Below are 27,877 nucleotides of genomic sequence, written 5' to 3' on the forward strand. Positions count from 1 at the left end.
CCCATCCTACTTTGTGGAATTTCACCACATGCGCTTATGACCAAAATACCAAATTGAACTCAAGTGAAGCCAACACGCACAACCCCCCCCCCCCCCCCCACACACACACACACACACACACAAATGTTGATATGAACATAAAAGAGCCGCATGCGGTTCGGGAGTTGCGGCTTGGCCAAACCTGTACTATACAACTTTATTTGTATAAAATTTTCACAACAGCTGTCACACAAACAAAGCGGGAAAAACCGAAGACGTGCGTGTTCCGCCCACGCTGGATTTATTTGCACCTTTGAAAAGACACCGTATTGCCGCAGATGTGGCAAAGAGTACTTTTGGGCATCTGAGACGGAAGGATGTCCAAAGCATCATGTCACCTGCTCTGGTAGGCATGGTGGTGGGACGTTGAGGTCAACCGCTTTGGGGTTGGCTGAATCTTTGATCGCAGGATGCCACACACTTGAAGACAGAAGCAGAAAAGCAGAGCTAAATGCAAAATGTACTCACCGGTGACTCCAATTTTTTTCCCCCCTGAAGAAACAGCTGGACGGGTGGCCCCGGCTGGCCAGTGGGACTCTTGTTATTCTGACCCTTTTTAGTGCGCGTTTGGGGCAACAACCGTTTTTTGTGGCGCTCTCTTCTGGTTCAAAAGTGCCCTGCATGTGAATTTGCTTTTCCTGCCTTCTGATTGGATGAGCGCCGGTGTGACGCGGTGCCTCTGTCACCGTGGCGGGGGGTATACGTTGGCATCGGAGCGTCTGCCAACGTCTGAGACCGGCTGGCAGTGTATCGGAGGTGTCGAGTGCGGTGCCGCTGGAGCTCACTCACCAGCTGGTGTTAGGGCCACAGAATGAAGGCCAAGGAGAAGAATAGAAAGAGAAACAGAAACTTCTCCTCCAATTGTTTGATTTGTCTCTTCTGAGCTTCGATGAATTCTTTCAGCTCTTTGTTCCTCTAGGACGGACAAATGGAAAGTGGCATTCAAAAGCCAGTAAGCGTGCAAGTAAGTGCCGGGCTGGCTTTGGGCCCTTACCTGTTGCACGCTGTGCAGCAGATCCATTCTCTCTTGGAGGATGCAAGCGTCGCGCTCCCTCAACTCGCACATCAGGGCTCGCTTCCATTGGTCCACGGCGCTCCTAAGCTCTTCTCTCTGATCCGCCGTCAGCACGTCATTCACGCCAGCGTGGCTGGCTTTTTCGCCGTCCGTGGCGGGGCAGTCCCGCTGCGGTAGCGCCTCGTACAACATGGCCTCCAGCTCCAGGATCCTCTGGGCCGCAATCCTCGTCCATCAGTGGTCCGGCGGGAGATTTGAGGGAGGCTTACCTTATGAGCCTGGTCCATGGAACACTTCCTGAAGTCCAACTCTTCATCCAGGTAGCCCTTCTGCTTGCAGAACATAGAAGAGCCCAAAGGCACAGCGTCAACAAGCTTCTTTCAGCGCAAAGCCTTCCAAAAGTCACATTTGAGCCGCCGAGTCTCGTGGAGTGCGAACATAAGGAGTTCGACATACACTTACGGCGTTATAGCCCAGGATGTCCAGCTTCTTCATCAGATCACTGATGACGATGTCCGGGGGAAAGGCGCAAGGAGCAATGTAAGGTGTTCTGGGACCTCGGGTTAAGGTTAGGGTTGCGAGGGACGCCTTACGTACGCTCACGCCCTCGGCCTCGCAGTAGATCTGCAAAGGGCTGAGGCCGTCTGGGAAACGGACTTGCAGAAACTTCAAGACGGGGGAGCGCCACTCCCTCTCCTGAAAGGCAGAGGCATGCATCCGTCCGTCCGTCCGTCCGTCCGTCACATCTCTGGCCTCAACACGCTTGTGCGAGTCTTCCCACCTCCAGCTCCAGGATGCGGAACTCAAGCAGTTCATTTTGGTCTCGGATATCCTGGATGTGCTCTTTCAGACGCGCTTCTTCCGCCTCCATCCGCCTGACCTGAAAAGACAGTCAGACCTCATCTGCGGGGCTTCCCGACGGGTGTGACGCCAAGCGACTCCGCCCAGCGCCTTTCTTTCCGTCACCTTTTCGGCCAACTGCTGATTGCTCTGACGCAGCAGCTGCTTCTCCTCCACCCACTTGACATTCTAGAAGAGACAAACGCGTGGACAGCTTTGGAATGTTGTGTCATTTTCATCCACAAATTCTTTGGTTGACTGGAAAATGACATTTGCTTTTCTCCGCATTTTCCCAGCCACATTCGGGGGGGGGGGTTGGTCCAGTAATGCCAGACGAATGAGTGACTGAAGAATGTAGCTATTTTGTCTGAGAAAAAGGTGTGCTCATTGATGAGCTTACCTGTCCTTGTTGCTTCAGCGCTGACTCCAGATCTGCTACTCTGCTTTGATAGTGACCCATTTCTACCATCAGCTTTTCTCTGGTCTGAAAGGAGGAGGAGGGAGGCTCCTCCTCCTCCTTTCAGACCAGAGAACACCCGAGGCTGGGTGAGAACGGGGAGGCTGCGACCCGGCCGGGGGTTGCGGGAAGGGGCGCCACCTTGATCTCCTTCTCGGCGTCGTAGTCCCCTTCGCTGGTCTGGGCTAGCAGAGCGTAGGCTCGTTGCAGCGCTTGATATTCTTGCGTCAGCTGGCGGTAGCGAAGCTCCGCCTCTTCATGCACACACCAATGCAACACAGCACTAGTACCAGAATCAGTCAGACCGGCGACAAAGCACCCGCGACGCAAAGACGAGTCCGATTCCAGGCTGAAGAGGAATGTTTGGTGCCAATACGCTGGCAGAAATGGCGGGCTACCTCTTCGGGTTCCGTGTCGGGGGTTCTGTCGGTGTGAAAAGACAAGGACGATCCGTCCGAGTCCACCAACACGTCTTCGTCGTAGCCGTAAAATGTTTCGATGACCTGCGGGCGCGGAAGCAAACATCTCTCTGAACAAACTGAAGCGACACCTCACGATGAATCGACGAGAGGAACGATAGCGAGAAAAAGGCCATTTCATCTTGCGCAACACCAAGCAGCCGCAAACAAACAGACTCACCTTGCAGGACCTCACGCTTTGTTCCTCCTCAGAGATTCTCGACGTCGGTATCGTAGCAGCAAATCTCTCTCCTGTCGACACAAATAATCCGCCTTTGAGATTCTTTGGATGCAAAGGGAACGAACGGCTCCGGCGCAGAAACAAACGCGACTCACAATGACATTTCTGACATGAGCTCCTGTCTCCAGAGCCTGAAAAACACGTCACCGGCGATGATTGGAGGGACGCTCGTCTTTTCCAAAAGTGACAACTACAGGGTGTGTCAGGGTTTTCCAGATTATCTTTATCGTATCATTATGTTGCTTTGACTTTGACTGCAACCTGTAATAAATAATATTATTTATCCCTTATTTATCCCTATCGCTTATCCCTTCCTACACAAAGTCGTAAAACACCCCTTGCTATGTTTTGACTAGAGGTCAAGGGCTTCCTCTATTCAATCCACTCTTACACCCACCCTGTTTCTCTTAATTAAAATGCTCGTGCAGGAGCCGAGAGTCAGACTTCATTCGTACAACGGATGGACTCTCCACCTGCAGGTGTCCAAAAGAACTTACTTGTCTCCCGTGTGGTTCTTGCAAAATAAGTTGGAGCGAGCGCAACTCTAACAGGGTGCATTTTGCCACTAGCTGCCTACGGACAATGATGTCGCGCTCGCGGCTCATGGTTGACGGGCTGAGCAGCCGGGCAAGTCCGTCGTTTTCAGCGCACAGCGAGTGGCAAAGGCGCTGACAAAACGGGAGCTTTGAGCTGCTGAAAACGGCAAAACAAGTCTAAAGCGTGTTCAAACGCGTGCGCACAATGCTCCTGCTTGAAAGGTCGGAATTTAAGGGGCCAATTTTTTGGATGGCGGCCGCCGGCCAAGCTTTGGACGGAAAAGATTTCCTGGCGACAGCGAGCGAGCGTGGCGCTGCCGTACGTGCACCGAGTCGCCTGCCTGAAGACCTTGGACAAGTCGTCGATGATGTGCCGCTGCTCCACAACTTGAAGGAACTCCATTTCACCGTCCTGCTGGCCGCAACCGCGGTCCAGGTCATTGAGCGAACTAGGCCTTCTCTGTGGAACACAAATGCAGTGGACTCTGTTGGCACGCCGCCGTTGTCCGCGTCGACTTACCAAGCTTGCCATCTCCTCGTTCTCCTGGGTGACAAAGCGCACTTTGTTTTCAAGGCGACACAGCACCAGCGAGAGTTCTTCATTCTTCCTGCTCAGGCGTTTGTTTTTGTACAGGAGTGGCAGAAACTGGCTTTCTGTTTCTCTCAGTCGCTTTAGCTGCAAGCATGAAGTGCGGGATGTGAAAGACGCACAACACGCGGGCCAGAACGTATCCATTCCTTTTGCATCGGTTTGAACGGAATCGTGGCTTTGGCTCCCAATAAAAGACATCTACCAGGCAACCGACTCGACGCGCCGCTCAACTAATAAGCAAGCGCAATGGGTGCCTCGCTGGATGGCGCGCATCAAACGTAGCGCAAACCTTCAAGCGTGCCGTCAATAAATTACCAGTTCATTGCGCTCTTCAGAAAGCAGGGCGTTTCGATCCTCCAGGTTCCTGATGACTGCGCTGAGCTCAGCGATTTTCAGATGAAACCGTCGCGTGTCCCGATCCTCCTGAGACTGAAAACGCCCCGCAACACACACACACAAGCACTCGTTCAAAGTTCAAAACTGTTTTTGTGCTACCTTCCTCCAGCAACGAACTAAGTCATGCGTACTGCAAGTGTGTGATGAGGTGGCTTACGCAATGAAGAGGATTGCTAGTAGCGGCGTTGACCCCACTTCCAGGGTAGTTTAGGCCCGCCCTTTGGGAATCCCTCAGGGCAGCGATCTGCTGCTCGGCAGCCTGAGTCTGCAGCTGAAGGCGGTGGACGTGGCCGGCCCCAGGGCTTCATCCAAAACACTAACCGCTCTGTCTTTCAGCTTGATCTCATCCGTCTGGATGTACAAACGGGGAGCGCTCAGGCAGGCGGGCAAACTCATTTGCCAGAATTGTGACAAAAACAAAGAGAGCAACCGGCCAATTTTTTTTCTTGAATCGACTGGAACACCTTTGCTGTGACAAAAGCGAAGCGAGCAACCGGACATTTTCTTCTTGTGAAATAGAATAGAATAGAATGCCTTAGGTGTCATTGCACTGCAGGTATACAACGAAATTGGGAACATAGCCACGCACCGCGCATCTGATCAGTCCTACCAGTCGGCGGATCTCCCTCTCGCAGTCTCTCTTGGTTCGGCTCAGCTCCTCCCGATGCTGGTGATGAGCCGATCGGAGCTCGGCCGCTCGGGACTGCCAGGCCTGCTGGGCCGCTGCCAGGGCTTCTTCCGCGCTCCTGGTGGAGGCGACACCGCTCGGTCTCCCGACACCGCCGCGTCTCCTCCACCTCCGCCAGCAAAGCGCCCCCCCTCCTCACCTGAGCAGACATTGCGCCACACCGGGCCGTTGAGACCGCAACGGAGCGCCGCGACGCTTACTGGGGACAAGCTACACAATACGGTAGCGGCCGCATCGAAGCCCGACGTGGCGTGCGGATAGTCAGACACGGATAGAGCGGATCACCTTGTCCATGGAGCCGTCCCTCAGGCTGAGGACCAAGGCATTCAGTCGCTGGATCTCTCCATCTTTGATTTTGATCACTCTCATCAGCTCCATTTCATGCTGCCGCAGTAATGTCTCCCTGGTAATGGCTAACTCTTTCTGCTTCTCCTCATGGAGTTTGCTTTTGAGTTCCGTCATGGCGGCGGTGGCACGGTGGTGCTCCGCCCGCAGGTCCTGACTTCTCTCTCTCTCCAGACAGCTGACCTGACATGACTTAGACTTAGACTTAGACAAACTTTATTGTCATCTTGTCTGCACATGGTGCATACAAAACGAAATTCCGTTGCATACGTCTTACAACAAAGTAGTGATATTGCAGTTGAATAGAAGTAACATATCCTATGAAAATATATATATATACATATACTATATATATATATATATATATATATATATATATATATATATATATATATATTAAAAATAAGTATAAAGTGCAGCAGTGATAATTATGCAATAGTGCAAGTAGGCAAAACAGTATTCAAGAGTGTGCAGAGGAATGCTAAACCATGTATTAAACTTCTATTTAAAGGGTTTATACAAGTTCAGTAAAGTTGGTAGTGCGAGATAGTGCAAGATAGAGGTCCGTAGTGTCATAAAGTACAGTTCTGTGAATGTGTGATGCAGAGTTCAGTTTAGAGCTCAACAGTTCTAGTGTTCAACAGTCTGATGACAGCAGGGAAAAAGCTGTTGCAGAACCTGGTGGACCTGCAGCGGATGCTGCAAACCTCTTCCCAGAGGGCAGCAGGGAGAACAGTCCATGGTGGGGGTGTGATGGGTCATTGATGATGTTACGGGCACGGGACATGCAGCGCTGAGATGAAATGTCCTGAATGGAGGGAAGAGGAGCCCCTATGATCCTCTCTGCTGTCCTCACCACTCTCCTCACGTTCTTCCAATCGGAGGCGGTGCAGCCTCCACACCACACAGAGAGACAGCTTGTCAGAATGCTCTCTATGGTGCTCCTGTAGAACGTCCTCATGATGGGTGGGGGCAGGTGGGCTCTCCTCATCCTCCGCTGTAAGTACAAGCGCTTCTGTGCCCTCTTGACCAGTGCCGTAGTGTTCATAGTCCAGGTGAGGTCTTCTGTGATGTGGACCCCCAGGAATTTGGTGGTGCTGACCACCTCCACAGCTGAGCTGTTGATGATCAGTGGAGCGTGGTGAGGCTGTTTTTTCCTGAAGTCGACGATGATCTCCTTCATCTTCTCCTCATTCAGGATCAGGCTGTTTTCTCTGCACCAGCCCACCAGCTGCTCCACCTCCTCTCTGTAGTCCAGGTCGTTGTTGTCTCTGATGAGCCCCACCACCGTTGTGTCGTCTGCTGACTTCACGATGTGATTGGTGGTGAACCTGAGGACGCAGTCGTGTGTCATCAGGGTGAACAGCAGGGGGCTCAGGACGCAGCCCTGAAGGGAGCCTGTGCTGAGGGTGATGACATCAGAGGTGTTCTGTCCGACCCGGACTGACTGAGGTCTGTTGCTGAGGAAGTCTAGCAGCCAGTTGCGAAGGGGGGTGTTGAAGCCCAGGTGTTCCAATTTTCCTACCAGATGCTGTGGGATGATGGTGTCAAACGCTGAGCTGAAGTCCAGGAACAGCCTCCGCACATGGGTGTTCTTCTCCTCCAGGTGAGCCAGGCTCAGGTGAAGAACGGAGGAGATGGCGTCCTGAGTGGAGCGGTTTTGCCGGTCGGCAAACTGGAACGGGTCAAATAATAGGGGGAGTCTGGAAACGATGTGACCTTTAAGCAGCCTTTCGAAGCACTTCATCATAACCGGAGTCAGTGCAACAGGCCGGTAATCATTAAATGAGGTGATTTGAGGTTTCTTCGGCACCGGAATGATGGAGGCAGTCTTAAAGCACGCCGGCACTGTGGCTTGGCCCAGCGAGGTGTTAAAAATGTCTGTGATGACCCCAGCCAGATGACTTGCACATTCCCTGAACACACGCCCAGGAATGTTGTCGGGGCCAGGGGCCTTACAGGGGTTGACTCTCCTCAGGGTCTTCAACACATCGGCGGAGTCAAGGCAGAGTACCTCCTCTTCCTGATGGGGGACAGTTTTAACTGCTGGAGTGCCGTTTAGTGCCTCGAACCTCCCAAAGAAGTTATTTAGACCATTTAGAAAGTCAGCATCAACTACACCCACCGGGGGGGGGGGGGGGGGAGAGTGAGTTGTAGTCTGTAATCGCCCGTATGCCTTGCCACATACTCCTGATGTTTTTGACGTCGTGGAAACGATCCTGAAATTTTCGACTGCGGTCTCGCTTCGCTATCCTGATGGCACGGTTCAAGTTGGCTCTCGCTGTCCTCAGTGTCTCCTTGTCGCCAGACTTGAAGGCAGAGTTCCGCGCTCGTAGCGTTTGACGTACCTCCTCAGTCATCCAGGGTCGTTGGTTGCCCCGGGTGATGATATTCTTAGTGGTGCTGACGTCCTCGGTGCATTTGTTGATGTAGGCTGACACAGTCATGGCACACGCATGTCTAATCTACATCGGGAAAACTGGGAGGGAGGCAGGCAGGGAGGCAGGCAGGGAGGCAGGCAGTGTCTGTCTGTTGAGGTTTTCACCTTGTTCTTCTCCTGCTGAAGTTCTAACTGGACGTCCATCAGTTTGGTTCTCAGCTCGTCATTGGCGGCCTGAAGGGCGTCCGTTCGCTCCGCCTTGGCCCGCCCTGCCGGAGCTCGTTTGGACATCTCTTACTCGAGTCTCGCCCGGTCGTCAGTCAGAGATCACAACATTTGTACCTGGAGAGCACAAACGCAGCGCTGTTTTCCACTGGCTTCGAACTCAACTTCAATCGGTACCGTAACTTACAACATCATAAACATAGAACTAGCTTGACTTATTCATTGAATAAATGCATTTGGTTCTTCAAAACTGCATCACGCAACATAGCGTGACCGAGACGGCCGTTATCCACCTGCGTGAAGTTATTTGGTGAAATGAATGAGATGTTTAAGACACCATCGTTCTGTCTCTATGTAGATGAAGGGAAATAATCGATTGCTGAAGGTCCAAAGGTGTTGTGATAAACAAATAAACATATTAGTGATTAGTGACATATTTGTGATAAACATATTAGGCAGGATAATCACATATGTTAACGTGACTGCCCACACTGTATTTATTTATGGTTATTTGTTAAATCGAGTACTGTTAGACATGAAATAGGAAGTGTTTAACATAAATGGAAGACGAAAGGGGTACTCACCATTGTAGCTCCTGCTGGTCAATGATACGAGCCTCTTCTTGCAGTGGAAAACATACAGCCAACAAACACCGTGGAACCTAAAGGAATGAAATTAAACATTAACATTTAGCCTCAACCAACATTCACAGATACAACGCAACGCAAACTACACAAACGTAAATCTTTTTAAACACAATGAGTTGTACTTACCGTGTACGCTCTAGACGGTCCACTTGCAAGCAGAAAATAAAGATATTTCTGTTGATAATCGTCGTGTTTGTATCCGGTGTCTCGCTCAAGGCCATTGCGCCCACAGATTTGAATTTTGGCGAGAGTTCAGCCTATTGACGTCATTTCCGCGGTGTAATACCCGCATATCTGAAACGGCAAAGTTAAGAGTAGAGTTAAATAAAGTTTTTAGTCAACGCAATAATTTACAACCGTTGACCAGTCGAAATAATCGTCGAAATTTGGCGTCTGTGGCTGGAAGCAGACGCCGAGTTCGACATTCCTCCCAAACGCCACACTCCCTCGCTTTTCAGGGCTAAAAAAAAACAGTTGTAATTACCTTGTACGCTCTAGACGGTCAAGTTGCAAGCTGAAAACAAAAATATTTGCCTTGTTAGTCATCGTGTTACTAACCGCTGTGTCTTGTTTGCCAGAATTGCCGCTTTCCTACTTCCTGTTGCAAGCCACGCCCACGGATTATAATTTTGCCGTGAGTTCCGCCTATTGACGTCATGTCCGCGTCACATGACTGCGACGTAATATTATCTAAAACTGTTTGTGCGGTATTGTGTTGTTCTGTGCGGTATTGTGTTATTCTGTGCGGCGTCGTGTTGTTCTGTGCGGCGTCGTGTTGTTCAGTGCGACGTCGTGTTGTTCAGTGCGGCATGGTGTTGTTCAGTAAGGCATGGTGTTGTTCAGTGCGGCATGGTGTTGTTCAGTGCGGCATAATGTTGTTCAGTGCGGCATGGTGTTGTTCAGTGCAGGATGGTGTTGTTCAGTGCGGCATGGTGTTGTTCAATGCAGGATCGTGTTGTTCAGTGCAGCATAATGTTGTTCAGTGCAGCATGGTGTTGTTCAGTGCGGCATGGTGTTGTTCAATGCGGCATGGTGTTGTTCACTGCGGGATGGTGTTGTTCAATGCGGGATCGTGTTGTTCAGTGCGGCATAATGTTGTTCAGTGCGGCATGGTGTTGTTCAGTGCGGCATGGTGTTGTTCAGTGCGACATAATGTTGTTTAGTGCGGCATAATGTTGTTCAGTGCGGCATAATGTTGTTCAGTGCGGCATGGTGTTGTTCAGTGCGGCATGGTGTTGTTCAGTGCGGCATGGTGTTGTTCAGTGCAGGATGGTGTTGTTCAGTGCGGCATGGTGTTGTTCAATGCGGCATGGTGTTGTTCAGTGCGGGATGGTGTTGTTCATTGCGGCATGGTGTTGTTCAGTGCGGCATGGTGTTGTTCAGTGCGGCATGGTGTTGTTCAGTGCGGCATGGTGTTGTTCAGTGCGGCATAATGTTGTTCAGTGCGGGATGGTGTTGTTCAGTGCAGGATGGTGTTGTTCAGTGCGGCATGGTGTTGTTCAATGCAGGATCGTGTTGTTCAGTGCAGCATAATGTTGTTCAGTGCAGCATGGTGTTGTTCAGTGCGGCATGGTGTTGTTCAATGCGGCATGGTGTTGTTCAGTGCGGGATGGTGTTGTTCAATGCGGGATCGTGTTGTTCAGTGCGGCATAATGTTGTTCAGTGCGGCATGGTGTTGTTCAGTGTGGCATGCTGTTGTTCAGTGCGACATAATGTTGTTTAGTGCGGCATAATGTTGTTCAGTGCGGCATAATGTTGTTCAGTGCGGCATGGTGTTGTTCAGTGCGGCATGGTGTTGTTCAGTGCGGCATGGTGTTGTTCAGTGCAGGATGGTGTTGTTCAGTGCGGCATGGTGTTGTTCAATGCGGCATGGTGTTGTTCAGTGCGGGATGGTGTTGTTCAGTGCGGGATGGTGTTGTTCAGTGCGGCATGGTGTTGTTCAGTGCGGAATGGTGTTGTTCAGTGCGGCATGGTGTTGTTCAGTGCGGCATGGTGTTGTTCAATGCGGCATGGTGTTGTTCAGTGCGGGATGGTGTTGTTCAGTGCGGCATGGTGTTGTTCAGTGCGGCATGGTGTTGTTCAGTGCGGCATGGTGTTGTTCAGTGCGGCATGGTGTTGTTCAGTGCGGCATGGTGTTGTTCAGTGCGGCATGGTGTTGTTCAATGCGGCATGGTGTTGTTCAGTGCGGGATGGTGTTGTTCAGTGCAGGATGGTGTTGTTCAGTGCGGCATGGTGTTGTTCAATGCGTCAGTGCGGCATAATGTTGTTCAGTGCGGCATGGTGTTGTTCAGTGCGGCATGGTGTTGTTCAGTGCGGCATGGTGTTGTTCAGTGCAGGATGGTGTTGTTCAGTGCGGCATGGTGTTGTTCAATGCGGCATGGTGTTGTTCAGTGCGGGATGGTGTTGTTCAGTGCAGGATGGTGTTGTTCAGTGCGGCATGGTGTTGTTCAGTGCGGAATGGTGCTGTTCAGTGCGGCATGGTGTTGTTCAGTGCGGCATGGTGTTGTTCAGTGCAGGATGGTGTTGTTCAATGCGGGATCGTGTTGTTCAGTGCGGCATGGTGTTTTTCAGTGCGGCATGGTGTTGTTCAGTGCGGCATAATGTTGTTCAGTGCGGCATGGTGTTGTTCAGTGCGGCATGGTGTTGTTCAGTGCGGCATGGTGTTGTTCAGTGCGGCATAGTGTTGTCCAGTGCGCCATAATGTTGTTCAGTGCGGCATGGTGTTGTTCAGTGCGGGATGGTGTTGTCCAGTGCGGCATGGTGTTGTTCAATGCGGCATGGTGTTGTTCAGTGCGGGATGGTGTTGTTCAGTGCGGGATGGTGTTGTTCAGTGCGGCATGGTGTTGTTCAATGCGGCATGGTGTTGTTCAGTGCGGGATGGTGTTGTTCAGTGCGGCATGGTGTTGTTCAGTGCGGCATGGTGTTGTTCAGTGCGGCATGGTGTTGTTCAGTGCGGCATGGTGTTGTTCAGTGCGGCATGGTGTTGTTCAGTGCGGAATGGTGTTGTTCAGTGCGGCATGGTGTTGTTCAGTGCGGGATGGTGTTGTTCAATGCGGGATCGTGTTGTTCAGTGCGGGGTGGTGTTGTTCAGTGCAGGATGGTGTTGTTCAGTGCAGGATGGTGTTGTTCAGTGCGGCATGGTGTTGTTCAATGCAGGATCGTGTTGTTCAGTGCAGCATAATGTTGTTCAGTGCAGCATGGTGTTGTTCAGTGCGGCATGGTGTTGTTCAATGCGGCATGGTGTTGTTCAGTGCGGGATGGTGTTGTTCAGTGCGGCATGGTGTTTTTCAGTGCGGCATAATGTTGTTCAGTGCAGCATGGTGTTGTTCAGTGCGGCATGGTGTTGTTCAGTGCGACATAATGTTGTTCAGTGCGGCATAATGTTGTTCAGTGCGGCATGGTGTTGTTCAGTGCGGCATGGTGTTGTTCAGTGCGGCATGGTGTTGTTCAGTGAGGCATGGTGTTGTTCAGTGCGGGATGGTGTTCAATGCGGGATCGTGTTGTTCAGTGCGGCATGGTGTTGTTCAGTGCGGCATGGTGTTGTTCAGTGCGGCATGGTGTTGTTCAGTGCAGCATGGTGTTGTTCATTTCGGCATAATGTTGTTCAGTGCGGCATAATGTTTAGTGCGGCATGGTGTTGTTCAGTGCGGGATGGTGTTGTTCAGTGCGTTATGTTGTTCAGTGCGGCATGGTGTTGTTCAGTGCGGCATGGTGTTGTTCAGTGCGGCATGGTGTTGTTCAGTGCGGCATAATGTTGTTCAGTGCGGCATAATGTTGTTCAGTGCGGCATGGTGTTCAGTGCGGGATGGTGTTGTTCAGTGCGGGATGGTGTTGTTCAGTGCGGCATGGTGTTCAATGCGGAATGGTGTTGTTCAGTGCAGGATGGTGTTTTTCAGTGCGGCATGGTGTTGTTCAGTGCGGCATAATGTTGTTCAGTGCGGCATGGTGTTGTTCAGTGCGGCATGGTGTTGTTCAGTGCGGCATGGTGTTGTTCAGTGCGGCATGGTGTTGTTCAGTGCGGCATAATGTTGTTCAGTGCGGCATGGTGTTGTTCAGTGCGGCATGGTGTTGTTCAGTGCGGCATAATGTTCAGTGCGGCATAATGTTGTTCAGTGCGGCATGGTGTTGTTCAGTGCGGGATGGTGTTGTTCAGTGCAGGATGGTGTTGTTCAGTGCGGCATGGTGTTCAGTGCGGGATGGTGTCTTTCAGTGCGGCATGGTGTCGTTCAGTGCGGCATAGTGTCTTTCAGTGCGGCATGGTGTCGTTCAGTGAGGCATGGTGTTGTTCAGTGCGGCATGGTGTTATTTAGTGCGGCATGGTGTTGTTCAGTGCGGGATGGTGTTGTTCAGTGTGGCATGGTGTTCAGTGCGGCATGGTGTTGTTCAGTGCGGTATCGTGTTGTTCAGTGCGGTATCGTGTTTCTCAGTGCGGTATCGTGTTGTTCAGTGCAGTATCGTTGTGTTGTTCGTATTGTGTTGTGTTGTTCGTAATGTGTTGTGTTGTTCGTATTGTGTTGTGTTGTTCATATTGTGTTGTTCATATTGTGTTGAGTTGTTCGTATTGTGTTGTGTTGTTCGTATTGTGTTGCCTTTAACACTTAGCCTCTAACACTTAGCCTCTAACACTTAGCCTCTAGCATCTAGAAGGTAAATAAATAGGAAGGAAGGACTCACCGGTGACGTCTTCGCCCACGTCCAAGCGTTGTACTTTGTATTTTCATCCTTCTGACAGTGGAAAACATAGCCAACAAACACCGTGGAACCTAAACGAATGAAAGAAAACTATCATTTGGCCACAACCAACATTCACAGATACAACACAATGTGACGTGCGGGGTTGAGGTTAAAGGTTGAGTGAAGGGCCCTCGTTTTAAACTACTTTTTTGAAAAGGATTGGGAACAAGTAAGACGTATTTAATTTATTTAATGGGAAGTAGTAAGAGCTATTGAATTTAATCTATGTATTATATTCTATTGTATTGTATTCTGTTGTATTCTTTTGGATTGTATTCACACTAACCCCACTAAAACTTCAGCCCACAAAAACTCGCCTCTGGCGCCTAGCCTCTGGCACTTAGCCTCTAACACTTAGCCTTTAACACTTAGCCTTTAACACTTAGCCTTCAACACTTAGCCTAGAAGGTGAATAAATAGGGTTAAAGGTTGAGTGAAGGGACCTCGTTTTAAACTACTTTTTTGAAAAGGAGTGGGAACAAGTAAGACGTATTTAATTTATTTAATGGGAAGTAGTAAGACTTATTAAATTTATTTAATCTACTTTTCTTCCCAGGCAAAATTTGATGTGCTGCAATTCCAAATTTCCAAAGTGAATGAAGGAATGAAGTCCTTTAAATTATGATTTTGTATAAATACTAGGCATTAACACAAAATCGACGTCACAAAATGGGCAGACTTTACTTGTTTGAAAAGGACTGGTTACAAGACAGACTTTTTTAATTTATTTAATGGGAAGAAGACTTATTTAGTTTAATTGATCTATTTTTGTTCCCTGGCAAAATTCGATTTGCTGCAATTCCAAATTTCCAAAGTGAATGAAGGAAAGAAGTCGTTTAAATTATGATTTTGTTTAAATACTAGGCATAGACACAAAATCTACGGCACAAAATGGGCAGACTTTACTTGTTTGAAGAGGACTGGTTACAAGACAGACTTTTCTGATTTATTTAATGGGAAGAAGACTTATTTAGTTTATTTAATCTATTTTTGTTCCCTGGCAAAATTGGATTTGCTGAAATTGTATTTTGCCAAATCTTGCCTTGAGACCTGATAGGAAGTATTAAACGCTTAGTTAAATCAATACAAGTTGGTAATAAGAGCGAGTAATGTTGGTTGAACCGATGAATGAAGGTTGAAAGCAATTTAAATTATGACTTTGTATAAATACTAGATATTAACAGAACATCTACTGCGCGAAATGGGCAGAGTTTACTTGTTTGAGAAGGAGTGGCTTATTCAAAACTAAGATTTATTTAATCTGTTTGTTCCCAGGCAAAATTGGATGTGATGCAATTCCAAATTTCACCACATGATGGTGCCCAATTTTGACTTCATAGGACATATTAAACACTTAGCTTGTTATTATGTTCAAGGTAATCAGATTTGTTTATTATTCTAATGGCCTCTTCAAAACTATTCTGGATTACTACTTTGGATCTATTCTACATTACTTGGCAACAACATACTCTGTAACAGATTAGGCAGTATAATCATATATGTTAACTTGAGAGTGCCCACACTCAATCTACTTATCGTGATGTGTTAAATCAATTACTGTTAGACATTATTTGTCTGATAATCTACCAAATCTTTGAATTGAAGAATTTGTGATTTAATTAATAGCTTGTTCAGGGTAATCAGACTGGTATATAATTCTAATGGCCTTCTTTTGAAAACTATTCTGAATTACAACTTTGGATCTTATATTACTTTGCAACAATCTACTCGGTGACAGATTAGGCAGTATAATCACATATGTTAACTTCAGTGCCCACACTGTATTTATTTATGGTTATTTGTTAAATCAAGTACTGTTAGACATGAAATAGGAAGTGGTTAGGGTTAGGGTTAGGGTTAGGGTTAGGGTTGGGTTAGGGTTAGGGTTAGGGTTAGGGTTAGGTTTATAAGGTTATCTCGCTACACATTCCCCAAAGGGTCCGCCGACCCAGTTGGTTAGATAGAAGGCAGCGGAAGGCACAGGCCGGCGCATGTCTCCTTCAGTAAACCTCGCCGTACCGGAGTCGCATAAATTCTGGAATGGGTACGAAGGACGGCGAAGTGAGACTGCACCTCAACCAGAACCTCCCCCGAGTAGCTGAGGCGCTACCCAGGTCTTCGGCCAGCAAGATGGAAAAATAGGGAAAGGTGAGAGAAGAAAGCAGCCTAACGTCCTACCCTTGGATCATATTCTGTCTATTCACTTTGAACCATTGTTTACCTCATATCTTGTTTTCATATTAAAGCCACCGTTTCCCTTAAAAGTTAGGTGTTGGGGTCAGCTAAGGAGTTCCTCCCCCGAAGGAGAGGAGCAAAGGCACGGTCCTTCTATCCTTACCTAAAACCTATAGTCGGCTCCAAAGCATCCCAACCGTTGCGGACGCGACAGCCATGTTGGCCAGGACTACTTGGGCCTTAATAAAGACCTTTTTTTTACCCTGAACACGTGTTTGTGCTTATCGTGTGTTTGATTTTGACTGTACTTACCCGATCTGGTCCCCTTTGAGGGAAAAACAAACCCTATCTTAAAGTCCTAACCTTTGAACTTTTATTTTTCTATCCACTTTGAACTATTTTTGAAGTAATGTCTCGTTTTTATATTAACCCCCCAGTTTTCTGTAGAGGTTAAGGTTAGGGATTAGGGGTTATGGTTAGGGTTATGGTTAGGTTTAGGGATTAAGGGTTTGGTTTAGGGATTAGGGGTTGGGTTTAAGGATTAGGGGTTAGGTTTAGGGGTTAGGTTTAGGGATTAGGTTTAGGGATTAGGGGTTAGGTTTAGGGTTAGGGGTTAGGTTTAGGGATTAGGTTTAGGGATTAGGGGTTAAATTTAGGGGTTAGGTTTAGGGATTAGGGGTTAGGTTTAGGGAGTAGGGGTTAGGGTTAGGTGTATAAGGTTATCTCACTAAACATTCCCCAGAGGGGTCCGTCAACCCAAGTGGCTAGATAGACGGCAGCGGAGGACACAGGTCGACGCCTGTCACCTTCAGTAAACTTCGCCGTATCGGAGTCACATAAATTCTGGAATGGGTTTGAAGGACGGCGAAGTGAGATTGCACCTCAACCAGAACCTCCCCCCAGTTAGCTGAGGCGCTAACCAGGTCTTCGGCCAGCAAGATAAGAAAAATAGTGAGACGTGAGAAAAGAAAACCACCTAAAGTCCTAACCTTGGATTATATTATGTCTATTGATTTTGAAGTATTTTTGACCTAATATCTTGTTTTAATATTTAACCGACCGTTTTCCTTAAGAGGGGTCCCGTTAAGTCGTCATTGTTGTCGGTAATTTGAACGTCAGAATTTTGTAGACACCTCATCAGTAGTGGACCTTGGGGTCACAGAGTGTTTCGGCCATTATCACCAGACACCCTCGCCCAAGGGAGGCCCCGCCGGGGTCGATCAAGCCCCGGAGTGTGTCTACATCCTCAATCGAAATCTCAGTAATTGTCTAGTCAACTGTCCAGCTTTACCGCAGACAGCATAAATCAATTGGTCAGTCTGTTAGTCCTTTTGTTGTGCTGATTTGTTCAACCGTTAAACATATGTACAAGACCTTTGTATTCCTTTGTATGGCATGCCACAAGTCTGGTAGAACATAGTTTAGGGCTAACCTGGTATAGTTTTGCTTCGCCCGCTCCCGCATACCTTATCTCAATAAAGTCTAGCATAGCGTAGTCCAGCATAGCCTAGTCTTGACGATTAAAAAAGTTTCACCTGTTGCCCTCAAAGAATCGGAAGAATCTTCCATATTAACTGGAAGCAAAATTCTTCCCCAATGCCCCTCCCCCGAGTCACAGTCCTACCGCCGAGCACCTCCTCCCAAGAGCCTCAGCGAAGCAACTGACAGCTCTCGTCATAAAATCACGTTCCCACATCTAACTGATAAGCACTAAAAAAAATATATATCGGCAAACCCTATTGGTACTGTTTAATTGGGTTAGTCGTGCAACATTTAAATGTAAATTGAATTCACAATCTAAATCCAATCACATATTTAGGAATACATTCATCTACATAAATCGCGATTCCCCTAAGTCCCGCCCCCCGGAAACACTCAAACTCCTGTCAATCACTCTAGCGGCTGTTTTTTCTGTAAACCCCCTATCTTCCAAACCCTCACATCGCCCCAATCAACGATCAATATGAAACAAAATTCTCCTAAAACCCCTGGTATTATTAAAGTGTATAACCCGATTCCCTTCATTCGTAAAAGTAATTTATAACATTAATACGATCGTATATTCGTAACTACATCCCCGTAAGCGTATCGTAGCTAATGTTATGAGCGTTAGCTGTGTTTCCTTTATTGATGTCCGGTCCCATTCATCCGGCAATTTAATATTTTCTCTTTTCGTTCTCTTTTAGCTTAGCATACTCCCGCACATCCTATACCAATCAAGGCTAGCATAGCGTAGTACCGCATAACGTAGCTTTAGCAATTAAAAAGAATCGGAAGAATCTTCCACCTTACCTGGAAAGAAGGTCTTCCCCAGTACTCCTCTCCTGAGTCACAGCGCTACCGCCGAACGCCATCCCCCCACGAGCCTCAGCGAATTAACTGACGGCTCTCGTCATCCCATCACGTTCCTACCTCTATCAGATAAGCCCCAAAACATTCGGTAAACCCTATTGGTACCGTGTAATTGGGTTAGTCATGAAACATTTGAATGTAAATTGAATTCATCCTCTAAATCGAATCATATATTTAGAAATACATTCATCTAACTAAATTGCCATCCCCCTAAGTCCCGCCCCCCGAAAACACTCGTAAACTCCTGTCAATCACTCTGGCGGCTCTTTTTTCCGTAATCCCCCTATCTTACAAAACCTCACAACGCCCAAATAAACGATCAATATGCAATAAAATTTTCCTAAATCCCCTGGTATTATTAAAGTGTGTAATCCGATCCCCTTCATTCGTAGAATTAATTTATAACATTACTACGATCGTATATTCGTAACAAAATCCCCGTAAACGTATCGTAGCTAATGTTATGAGCGTTAGCTGTGTTTCCTTTATTGATATCCGGTCCCATTCCCCCGGCAATTTAATATTTTCTCTTTTCGTTCTCTTTTAGCTTAGCATACTCTCACATATCCTCTATCAATAAAGGTTAGCATAGCGTAGTACCGTATAATTTAGCTTTAGCGATTAAAAAGGGTTCACCTGTTTTTCTCAAAAAGAATCGGAAGAATCTTCCACATTACCTGGAAAGAAGGACTTCCCCAGTGCTACTCTCCTGAGTCACAGCGCCACCTCCGAAAGCCAACCCGTCCCCTCCCCTTTCTCTTTTCTTTTCTCCCCCACGAGCCTCAGCGAAGCAACTGACGGCTCTCGTCATCCAATCACGTTCCCACATCTCACTGATAAGCACTAAGACATTCGGTAAATCCCATTGGTATCGTTTAATTGGGTTAGTCGTGGAACATTTAAATATAAATTGAATTCATCCTCTAAATCAAATCATATATTTAGAAATACATTCCACTACGTAAATCGCGATCCCCCTAGGTCCCGCCCCCCGGAAATACTCGTAAGCTCCTGTCAATTACTCTGCCGGCTCTTTTTTTTCTTTTGTAATCCCCCTAATTTCCCAAACTCTCCCCTCGTCGAAATAAATAATTAATATGGAACAAAATTCTCCTCAACCCCCTGGTATTATTAAAGAGTGTTAACCGATCCCATTAATTCGTAAAATTAATTGATAACATTAATACGATCGTATATTTGTAACGAAATCACCATAAGCGTATCGTGGCTAATGTAATGAGCGTTAGCACTGCGGAAGTACCCATAAGCCCCAGCAAAGTCAATGGCGTCCCCCCTAGACACTAATATAACCGAAGCCATTCCATAATTAATAAAAATCAAATAAATTTTAATTCTACCTCTTAATCCGTTCCTTTATTAACACCCGGACCCATTTATCCGTCAATTTAACACCGATCATTGAAGTCGTCACCCATTTGGGGCGATATCGTCCTGCGCGTATTACAGCTAACAAGCATTAGCAACCAGGAAGTACCCATAAGCCCTTGCGAAAAGACATGGCGGCCCCCTATAAACGATGATATTATTAAACTTAGCCGTCGTAGTCACAATAATAAAATCCCATTAGATCAGTATTGTTTACTTGCACCACCCGGTGCCCTCTGTCCGTAAAAAAACACTCACTCACCTTAATACAACTTTGTAACCGAAGTCAATAGCCCCGTATACCAAGTAGCTAATAAACATTAGCCCAACCGGAAGTTCCACACTCCCCATTGCGTCATGGCAACCCACCGTCCACCATTCTGCAAATCAAAGTATCTGTTAAAACAAACCAGAGTAGCATCCCGTCTAAAGTTGAAAAAAAACTTTTCATACACTTAAGTGTTTCCCAACGTAGTCATTTCTGAATTTCAAGGGTATAATCAATTCCCTAATATTCGCGTTTAACCGAGCCCTGTTCATACCACCGCGATTTAATGTGCCAAGGGCGCCCTCAAGTGTCCTATCACGTACTGTGTTTTTTTATGTGTCTGAAGAAAAATCCGTCCTTTTTATTTTTATTTTAGCGTTTGTTTAAAATCAAAAATATAATTCGAGTATAGTTCTCCCGTATTTTTTGTTTTGTAATTTAATTAAATTTAATTTTATTTAAATTTAATTTTATTTAAAATTAATCGTAAATTTTCTAATTTGGTTGGATTTAAAATTTATTCTGGAATCTCATTGCATTTAGGATCAAAATAAGGTTCAGTTTAGATTAATTTTGGTGAAATTTGGTGTAATTTCTTAATTAATTTAGGGTTAAGGGTCAAGGTCAGGGGTCAAGGTTAGACTTAAAGTTTGGGTGAGGTTTTTTTCTTTTTTTTCTGAACTTATGTAAGTCTTGCGTATTGATTAGGTGTTAGGATTAATGTTAGAGTATATTCCAAATAGGGATGAAGATTAGGGTTAGGGTTAGGGTTAGGGGTTAGGGGTTAGGGGTTAGGGGTTAGGGTTAGGGGTTAGGGGTTAGGGGTTAGGGTTAGGGTTAGGGTTAGGGTTAGGGTTAGGGTTAGGGTTAGGATTAGGTAAAGAGTTCCTCCCCCGAAGGAGAGGAACAAAGGCACGGTCCTACCATCCTGGCCCGCACCCCACAACCGGCTCCAGAGCATCCTGCCCGTTGCGGCCGCACCCGCCATGCTGGCCAGGACCAATTAGGGCTTAATAAAGATCGTTTGTGACCTTGAACACGTGTTTGTGCTTATTGTAAGTTTGTTTCTTGATTGCACTTTACTTATCCGGTCGCCTTTGTTATATAATTAATAAGTGAGTCTCGATTTGGCATGTAAGATTGACAGCTGCGCTTGCGTTCAACTAAATATTCGTACCTCGCACCTAATTCATCGACTCCCCTATCTGGGTGGAGCGAGAGCATCTTGCTCTGTGCGGCATCCATGCGCTCTCCTATTTGGGTAGAGCGTGGGTAAATTACTATTTGTTTCCAATTGGTTTTGTACCGGCGTCATTTTGCGCTAAATTTTGTTCATCTGTGTGGCCATCGACAACGTTTCGGCACCTTTTGTGCCTTCTTCAGGTCTGGCACACAGGAATTGCATCTAAATTTAGTTTAGTTTCATCACATGGGGAGCTGCTTCCCCTTCCACGGCCGCATCGAGACTGAGAGCTCCTGCTCCGAACGGTGCTTATATACACTCCCCCAAGTGGGCGGAGCCAGCGATTTGCGCTTGTTTCTTTAACATGGTAACTTGTTTTCTTGCAGGCACCGATTGGGCGTGGATTTGTGATCTCCGGAATAGGTAAGTATATTTTTTTGTTTTGGGTAAGTATTATGGTTTTAATAGTATTTACTTTTAACTGCCTTTTGGTCTCAAATAGTGCTTATTTGCCATTATTGTTCAAATTTGTGTTTACGTTCAGATTTTGACTTGTTTATTTTCAAATTTAACTTGCAGGTTGACGTTTTTGTCTTGTCGGGAAATGGGGTATTTTTTTGTTTTGGGTATTTTTTTGTTTTGGGTAAGTATTATGGTTTTAATTAAGGTAAGTATTTTACTTTTATCTGCTTTTTTTGCTTTTTTTTTTTTTTTTTTTTGTCCCAAATAATGCTTATTTGCAATTGTTTACATTCAATTTGATAGGTATGCACATTTTTTTGTTTTGGGTGAGTATTGTGGTTTCATTTGAAGTAAGTATTTACTTTTAACTCCCTTTTGGTCTCAAATAGTGCTTATTTGCCATTATTGTTCAAATTTGTGTTTACGTTCAGATTTTGACTTGTTTATTTTCAAATTTAACTTGCAGGTTGACGTTTTTGTCTTGTCGGGAAATGGGGTATTTTTTTGTTTTGGGTATTTTTTTGTTTTGGGTAAGTATTATGGTTTTAATTAAGGTAAGTATTTTACTTTTAACTGCTTTTTTGGTTTTTTTTGTCCAAAATAATGCTTATTTGCAATTATTTACATTCAATTTGATAGGTATGCACATTTTTTTGTTTTGGGTGAGTATTGTGGTTTTATTTGAGGTAAGTATTTACTTTTAACTGCCTTTTGGTCTCAAATAGTGCTTATTTGCCATTATTGTTCAAATTTGTGTGTACGTTCAGATTTTGACTTATTTTCAAATTTAACTTGCAGGTTGACGTTTTTGTCTTGTCGGGAAATGGGGTCAGGTTAGGGTTAGGGTTAGGGTTAAGGTTAGGGTTAGGGTTAGGATTAGGGTTAGGGTCGGGGGTTAGGTTAGGATGGGGGATAGGTTAGGATTAGGGCTGGGATAAAACCAGATTAGGGGACAGCACACAGACGTAACAGGAGCTCGATGGAAACCGGAAACGTGGGGGGGGCGCACTGGAGGTGGCACAGGCGAGTTAGGATTAGGTAAAGAGTTCCTCCCCCGAAGGAGAGGAACAAAGGCACGGTCCTACCATCCTGGCCCGCACCCCACAACCGGCTCCAGAGCATCCTGCCCGTTGCGGCCGCACCCGCCATGCTGGCCAGGACCAATTAGGGCTTAATAAAGATCGTTTGTGACCTTGAACACGTGTTTGTGCTTATTGTAAGTTTGTTTCTTGATTGCACTTTACTTATCCGGTCGCCTTTGTTATATAATTAATAAGTGAGTCTCGATTTGGCATGTAAGATTGACAGCTGCGCTTGCGTTCAACTAAATATTCGTACCTCGCACCTAATTCATCGACTCCCCTATCTGGGTGGAGCGAGAGCATCTTGCTCTGTGCGGCATCCATGCGCTCTCCTATTTGGGTAGAGCGTGGGTAAATTACTATTTGTTTCCAATTGGTTTTGTACCGGCGTCATTTTGCGCTAAATTTTGTTCATCTGTGTGGCCATCGACAACGTTTCGGCACCTTTTGTGCCTTCTTCAGGTCTGGCACACAGGAATTGCATCTAAATTTAGTTTAGTTTCATCACATGGGGAGCTGCTTCCCCTTCCACGGCCGCATCGAGACTGAGAGCTCCTGCTCCGAACGGTGCTTATATACACTCCCCCAAGTGGGCGGAGCCAGCGATTTGCGCTTGTTTCTTTAACATGGTAACTTGTTTTCTTGCAGGCACCGATTGGGCGTGGATTTGTGATCTCCGGAATAGGTAAGTATATTTTTTTGTTTTGGGTAAGTATTATGGTTTTAATAGTATTTACTTTTAACTGCCTTTTGGTCTCAAATAGTGCTTATTTGCCATTATTGTTCAAATTTGTGTTTACGTTCAGATTTTGACTTGTTTATTTTCAAATTTAACTTGCAGGTTGACGTTTTTGTCTTGTCGGGAAATGGGGTATTTTTTTGTTTTGGGTATTTTTTTGTTTTGGGTAAGTATTATGGTTTTAATTAAGGTAAGTATTTTACTTTTATCTGCTTTTTTTGCTTTTTTTTTTTTTTTTTTTTTTGTCCCAAATAATGCTTATTTGCAATTGTTTACATTCAATTTGATAGGTATGCACATTTTTTTGTTTTGGGTGAGTATTGTGGTTTCATTTGAAGTAAGTATTTACTTTTAACTCCCTTTTGGTCTCAAATAGTGCTTATTTGCCATTATTGTTCAAATTTGTGTTTACGTTCAGATTTTGACTTGTTTATTTTCAAATTTAACTTGCAGGTTGACGTTTTTGTCTTGTCGGGAAATGGGGTATTTTTTTGTTTTGGGTATTTTTTTGTTTTGGGTAAGTATTATGGTTTTAATTAAGGTAAGTATTTTACTTTTAACTGCTTTTTTGGTTTTTTTTGTCCAAAATAATGCTTATTTGCAATTATTTACATTCAATTTGATAGGTATGCACATTTTTTTGTTTTGGGTGAGTATTGTGGTTTTATTTGAGGTAAGTATTTACTTTTAACTGCCTTTTGGTCTCAAATAGTGCTTATTTGCCATTATTGTTCAAATTTGTGTGTACGTTCAGGGTTAGGGTTAGGGTTAGGGTTAGGGTTAGGGTTAGGGTTAGGTTGTGAGTATAGAGACTCATTCCAAAAGGAGCGAGGAGGTGCACGGACCTCCCGGTCCCAGGATCCCCTATCCTCCCTGTCCAAAAAATTGGGTGGTTGACGTGGTCCCCTCCGACCACGACTAACCACCGTCCACTCTGTCATTGTTGTCTTTTAAACTAATTTAATTTTGAAATTTTAGTGTGTTTTTAACTTTATTTATTTACCAAATAAATTTAATGTACTAATTTGCCAATGAAATCCAATTCAATCCCTTTATTTATTCACGTAATTATCGAGACCCCCAAATCAATAAAGTCCCCAATAACCCAAACCCAGTGTATTGTGCCAAAAACAAATAAATTTCTTTTTAAATGAACTGAAACAAATACGACGTTTCGACCTTAATCGGTCTTCATCAGGTACTATCAAAACAAAATAAATGAAAAAAATGAAGAAAACTCCCCAAAAAATATATTAGTGAAAGAGTTGGCTAGTATTTAAGAGAGCAGAGAGTTGTCGACTGTTCGAGAGACAAATGCACAATGAGCCTGTTTTTTTCTCACCTCCTTTTATACTCTTTCATTTTTTCTTTTTTCCGGGTCCCTTTTCCTTTTTCCTTTTTTACTTTTGATTCGGATTTTATTTTGTTGACTTGTATATCACTTTTCGCACTATAAACCACTAAATACACTGGTCTAATTATTTTCATTCGTTCTGTTGCTTATTTTACATCAAATGTATAATTTGTGTTAATATTGTTTTGTTTATTTGTGTCTTTGTGACTCAATCATCAATTAATATTTAATGTCACCTCTGTGTTTTTAATACTTCTGAAATTTCGTAAATGATTTTAAATTAATTAGTATTTATACATTTTAAATTTTGACGTTTTATGTATTTTTAAGCTTTCTTAGTGTTTTTGAAAATTTGTAATTGTCAATTTTTTTAAAAAGTTTTACATGTTATACTCTGCAAAATTTTGTTAGTTGTAATTAGCGGCAGAATTATAATTTAGGCGATTGTTGATGTTAGGATTGTGTGATGTGGTTGGGGTTAGGGGTTAGGGTTAGGGTTAGGATTAGGGTTAGGGTTAGGGTTAGGATTAGGGTTAGGGTTAGGGTTAGGATTAGGGTTAGGGTTAGGGTTAGGGTTAGGGTAGGGTTAGGGTTAGGGTTAGGATTAGGTTTGGGGTTAGGTTAGGATTATGGGTAGGGAGTAGGGATTGGGGTTAGGTTAGGATTATGGGTAAGGAGTAGGGATTGGGGTTAGGGATGGGATTGTAGTCAGAATTCAAATCAAGTGGTGTATGGTGAACCTTCAATGCTTGATGTTTAGTCCAATTGGCTCCCTAGTTCCCAATGTAAATATCCAATATCGTTCCCTCCCTTTTCTTTCTCTGTCTGTCCAATTAATGTTCTTTTGTAATCCCGCCATTCTCATTGAGGCCATACCATGATCAACAAAATGTTTAACTAAGGGTGTGTCCATTTCCTTCTTGTTCTTCACATTATACCGATGCTGATACATGCGTGTGGACAAATTGTTTCGTGATTCGCCAACATATTGGATTCCACATTTGTTACAAAAAATAACATAAACACAATTTCTAGATTTTGGGTTGAATCCCTGTTCAATTTCAAACACTGTTCCCGTTTCCTTATTTTTAATGAAATTTAGTCTCTTGAATTGAGTGTCCAACAATAAGGGTTTTTCCCACTTTAATGTTGGCAATTTTGCCTGGATCAAAATGTCTGCCAGGCTCTTGTTCCGTTTGTAGGCAGAAATGACCTTAGTCTCAGAAAATAGTCCATCTCGGATACCCAGTTCCTGGAAATTGGTTTTGAATTTCCTGTTCAACAGAGTACTGATTGATGAGAAGGTAGTGATCAGAGGGATGATCTTCTCCTGACCCTTGACCTTTCTCTCCTGAAAGGTACGAAGGCAGTGTCTGAGAAAGGGCTTACTATACCCCCGTTTCTTCAGAGCTGTAAACAAGATCTTAACCGCTTCGCAAAAATCCTCGTTTCTCGTACAAATTCGGCTAAATCTTAGGAGTTGTGACTTTACAATCCCCCTGAAGGTATGTACTGGATGGAAACTTGCTTTATGTAATAGGGCATGTGTGTCTGTAGTCTTAAAATAGACTTTAATGTCCAATCTTGGACTATTCAAAAAATTGGGTCCCTTAAAAATTGTTGTGTCCAGAAAATTGATTGAATTCCCGTGAAATTCGGTCTTAAGTTGTATAGAGGGATCATGGGAGTTGAGGGTCTTTACAAACTCCTTGAAATCCTTTTCCGATCCTTCCCAAATACCCCATATATCGTCCAAGTATCGTAGGTAACAGGTCGGTCGTTGTTCACATTTTGACAATGCTCCTTCCTCCCAATTGGCCATGAAGATATTAGCATAGGCCGGTGCGAATTTCTTTCCCATGGCCGTGCCCTTGATCTGCAAATAGAATTTTTCATCAAACATGAAATCATTCCGGGTTAGGTTGATCTCCAATAATTTCAATAACTCGTCGTCCGGTCTCTTTGGATCCGGATGTTTTCGAAAAATTTGTTTAACGCATTCAATTCCGGCCTCAATTGGAATGTTTGTATACAAGTTATTAACATCCATAGAGAAAAAGCTAAATTCTGAAGGGACCTGCAAGGCTTTGACCATGTCAATGAAGTGGTACGTATCTTGGACATAGGCAGGATGCTTGATTGACAGAGGAGTCAGATAGAACTCTAGATATTCCGCAGTGAAATAAGTTTCACTGCCACAGTCAGAGACAATTGGCCTTCCTGGAGGGACCTCAAAGGGGATCGTCCAACTTTCTGGGTCTTTGTGTATCTTCGGCAAAATGTAAAACCGTCTCTCGCGTGGCTGTTGTTTGCCTTTTAAGTATAGTCGCTGTTTGGAACTGATGAATTTTTTGTTTACTAACGAGTCCAATATTTCCATTACCATATGAATTGTCTCCATATATATTGGCTGGTCCAATTTTTTATAATAGTTTGTATCATTCAATTGTCTTTCTACTTCCAAAGTGTATTGTTCCCTACTCATGATGACAATTGCTGACCCCTTGTCAGCAGGCTTAATAACAATGTGCTTCATGTTTGCCAATTCCCGTAATGCTTTAACTTCCTGTAGTGACATGTTTGATTTCTCCGGGACTGACTTAAAATGTCGTCTGAAAACATTCCGATCCACCTTTATTAAGTTTTGAATCGTGATTGGTAACTGGGTGAACGGTGGGGTCCAATCAGATGGGCCCACAAATGGAAGGACCTCTTTTCGATCCGAATTCTTGAAATGGGCAGTCAACATGACCCTACGGTGATATGTCTGTACATCTGACAATAATTGCGCCTTCTGACCTTTGCCTATGCCTAAGGTAGGTACGAAGGTCAGTCCCTTACTCAGTAGGCTGTGTTGAGGTCCCGAAAGTTTGAAGTTGTTCGATAAAACCACCACATTGGCGTCCTGTAGGGATAAACTGTTTTCCGCCCCTGCCTGTGTTGGATTCAGGGGGTGTAGGAGTTTAAATAGGCCCTCCAATGATCCAACATATGTCTGGCTGTTTCAGGCGTCCAATGGATCCCCTTGTCATCCGTTTGGAACTTTTCCCCAGGCAGAAGGGGAATGTGTGGCATATTCCTTTCAATATGTTGGTTAAGGCTTGCTAAGTTCTCCTGTTCTACCTCTGGGAGCTGGCAAGAGAAATTCACCAGGGGAATCCAAATCTCCGCATATGGGAATGTCTGTTTGGCAGCTCTCAGCGCCCCCTGCACGTTCTTTTTCGTAGTATCCACTTTGTTTTCCCTGCTATTCAGTCCAAACGCCAACACTAGTTTCTCCACC

General features: G+C 45.2%; 4 protein-coding genes and 1 long non-coding RNA gene across 6 annotated transcripts; all 5 read right to left on the reverse strand.

Moving 5' to 3' along the window:
* Positions 1-350: 350 nt before the first annotated feature.
* LOC148378140 (janus kinase and microtubule-interacting protein 3-like) lies at positions 351-1,348 on the reverse strand. The gene is made up of 3 exons (XM_088367993.1): positions 1,034-1,348; positions 829-954; positions 351-459 (listed from the first exon to the last, which is right to left on the reverse strand). Exons 1-2 carry the CDS (start codon positions 1,244-1,246, stop codon positions 838-840), a joined length of 330 nt encoding a protein of 109 aa, XP_088224119.1. The 5' UTR covers positions 1,247-1,348; the 3' UTR covers positions 351-459; positions 829-837.
* A 108-nt stretch (positions 1,349-1,456) lies between these two features.
* Positions 1,457-2,438, reverse strand: LOC148378141 (janus kinase and microtubule-interacting protein 3-like). Its single transcript, XM_088368006.1, has 4 exons — positions 2,295-2,438; positions 2,021-2,083; positions 1,836-1,934; positions 1,457-1,750 (listed from the first exon to the last, which is right to left on the reverse strand). Exons 1-4 carry the CDS (start codon positions 2,361-2,363, stop codon positions 1,457-1,459), a joined length of 525 nt encoding a protein of 174 aa, XP_088224132.1. The 5' UTR covers positions 2,364-2,438.
* Positions 2,439-2,829: 391 nt separating this feature from the next.
* Positions 2,830-3,199, reverse strand: LOC148378142 (uncharacterized). The gene is made up of 3 exons (XR_015856150.1): positions 3,146-3,199; positions 2,991-3,061; positions 2,830-2,854 (listed from the first exon to the last, which is right to left on the reverse strand). It is a non-coding gene; the product is annotated as an uncharacterized LOC148378142 (long non-coding RNA).
* Positions 3,200-5,994: 2,795 nt separating this feature from the next.
* On the reverse strand, positions 5,995-20,189 carry LOC148378143 (uncharacterized). 2 transcript variants are annotated; one of them, XM_088368005.1, is made up of 3 exons: positions 19,479-20,189; positions 18,061-18,963; positions 5,995-6,938 (listed from the first exon to the last, which is right to left on the reverse strand). In XM_088368005.1, the coding sequence occupies exons 2-3, from the start codon at positions 18,120-18,122 to the stop codon at positions 6,245-6,247; spliced, it is 756 nt and encodes a 251-aa protein (XP_088224131.1). In that variant the 5' UTR covers positions 18,123-18,963; positions 19,479-20,189; the 3' UTR covers positions 5,995-6,244. The 2 variants fall into 2 exon arrangements, with proteins under 2 accessions (XP_088224131.1, XP_088224130.1); XM_088368004.1 differs by having other exon boundaries at positions 18,061-20,189.
* Positions 20,190-25,256: 5,067 nt separating this feature from the next.
* Positions 25,257-27,517, reverse strand: LOC148378144 (uncharacterized). The gene has a single exon (XM_088368000.1). It carries the CDS (start codon positions 27,341-27,343, stop codon positions 25,337-25,339), a length of 2,007 nt encoding a protein of 668 aa, XP_088224126.1. The 5' UTR covers positions 27,344-27,517; the 3' UTR covers positions 25,257-25,336.
* Positions 27,518-27,877: the final 360 nt, after the last annotated feature.

Source organism: Syngnathus floridae, unplaced genomic scaffold, assembly GCF_059516105.1.
Source record: "Syngnathus floridae isolate MCC-2025c unplaced genomic scaffold, RoL_Sflo_1.0 HiC_scaffold_63, whole genome shotgun sequence".
Classification (NCBI taxonomy): Eukaryota; Metazoa; Chordata; class Actinopteri; order Syngnathiformes; family Syngnathidae; genus Syngnathus; species Syngnathus floridae.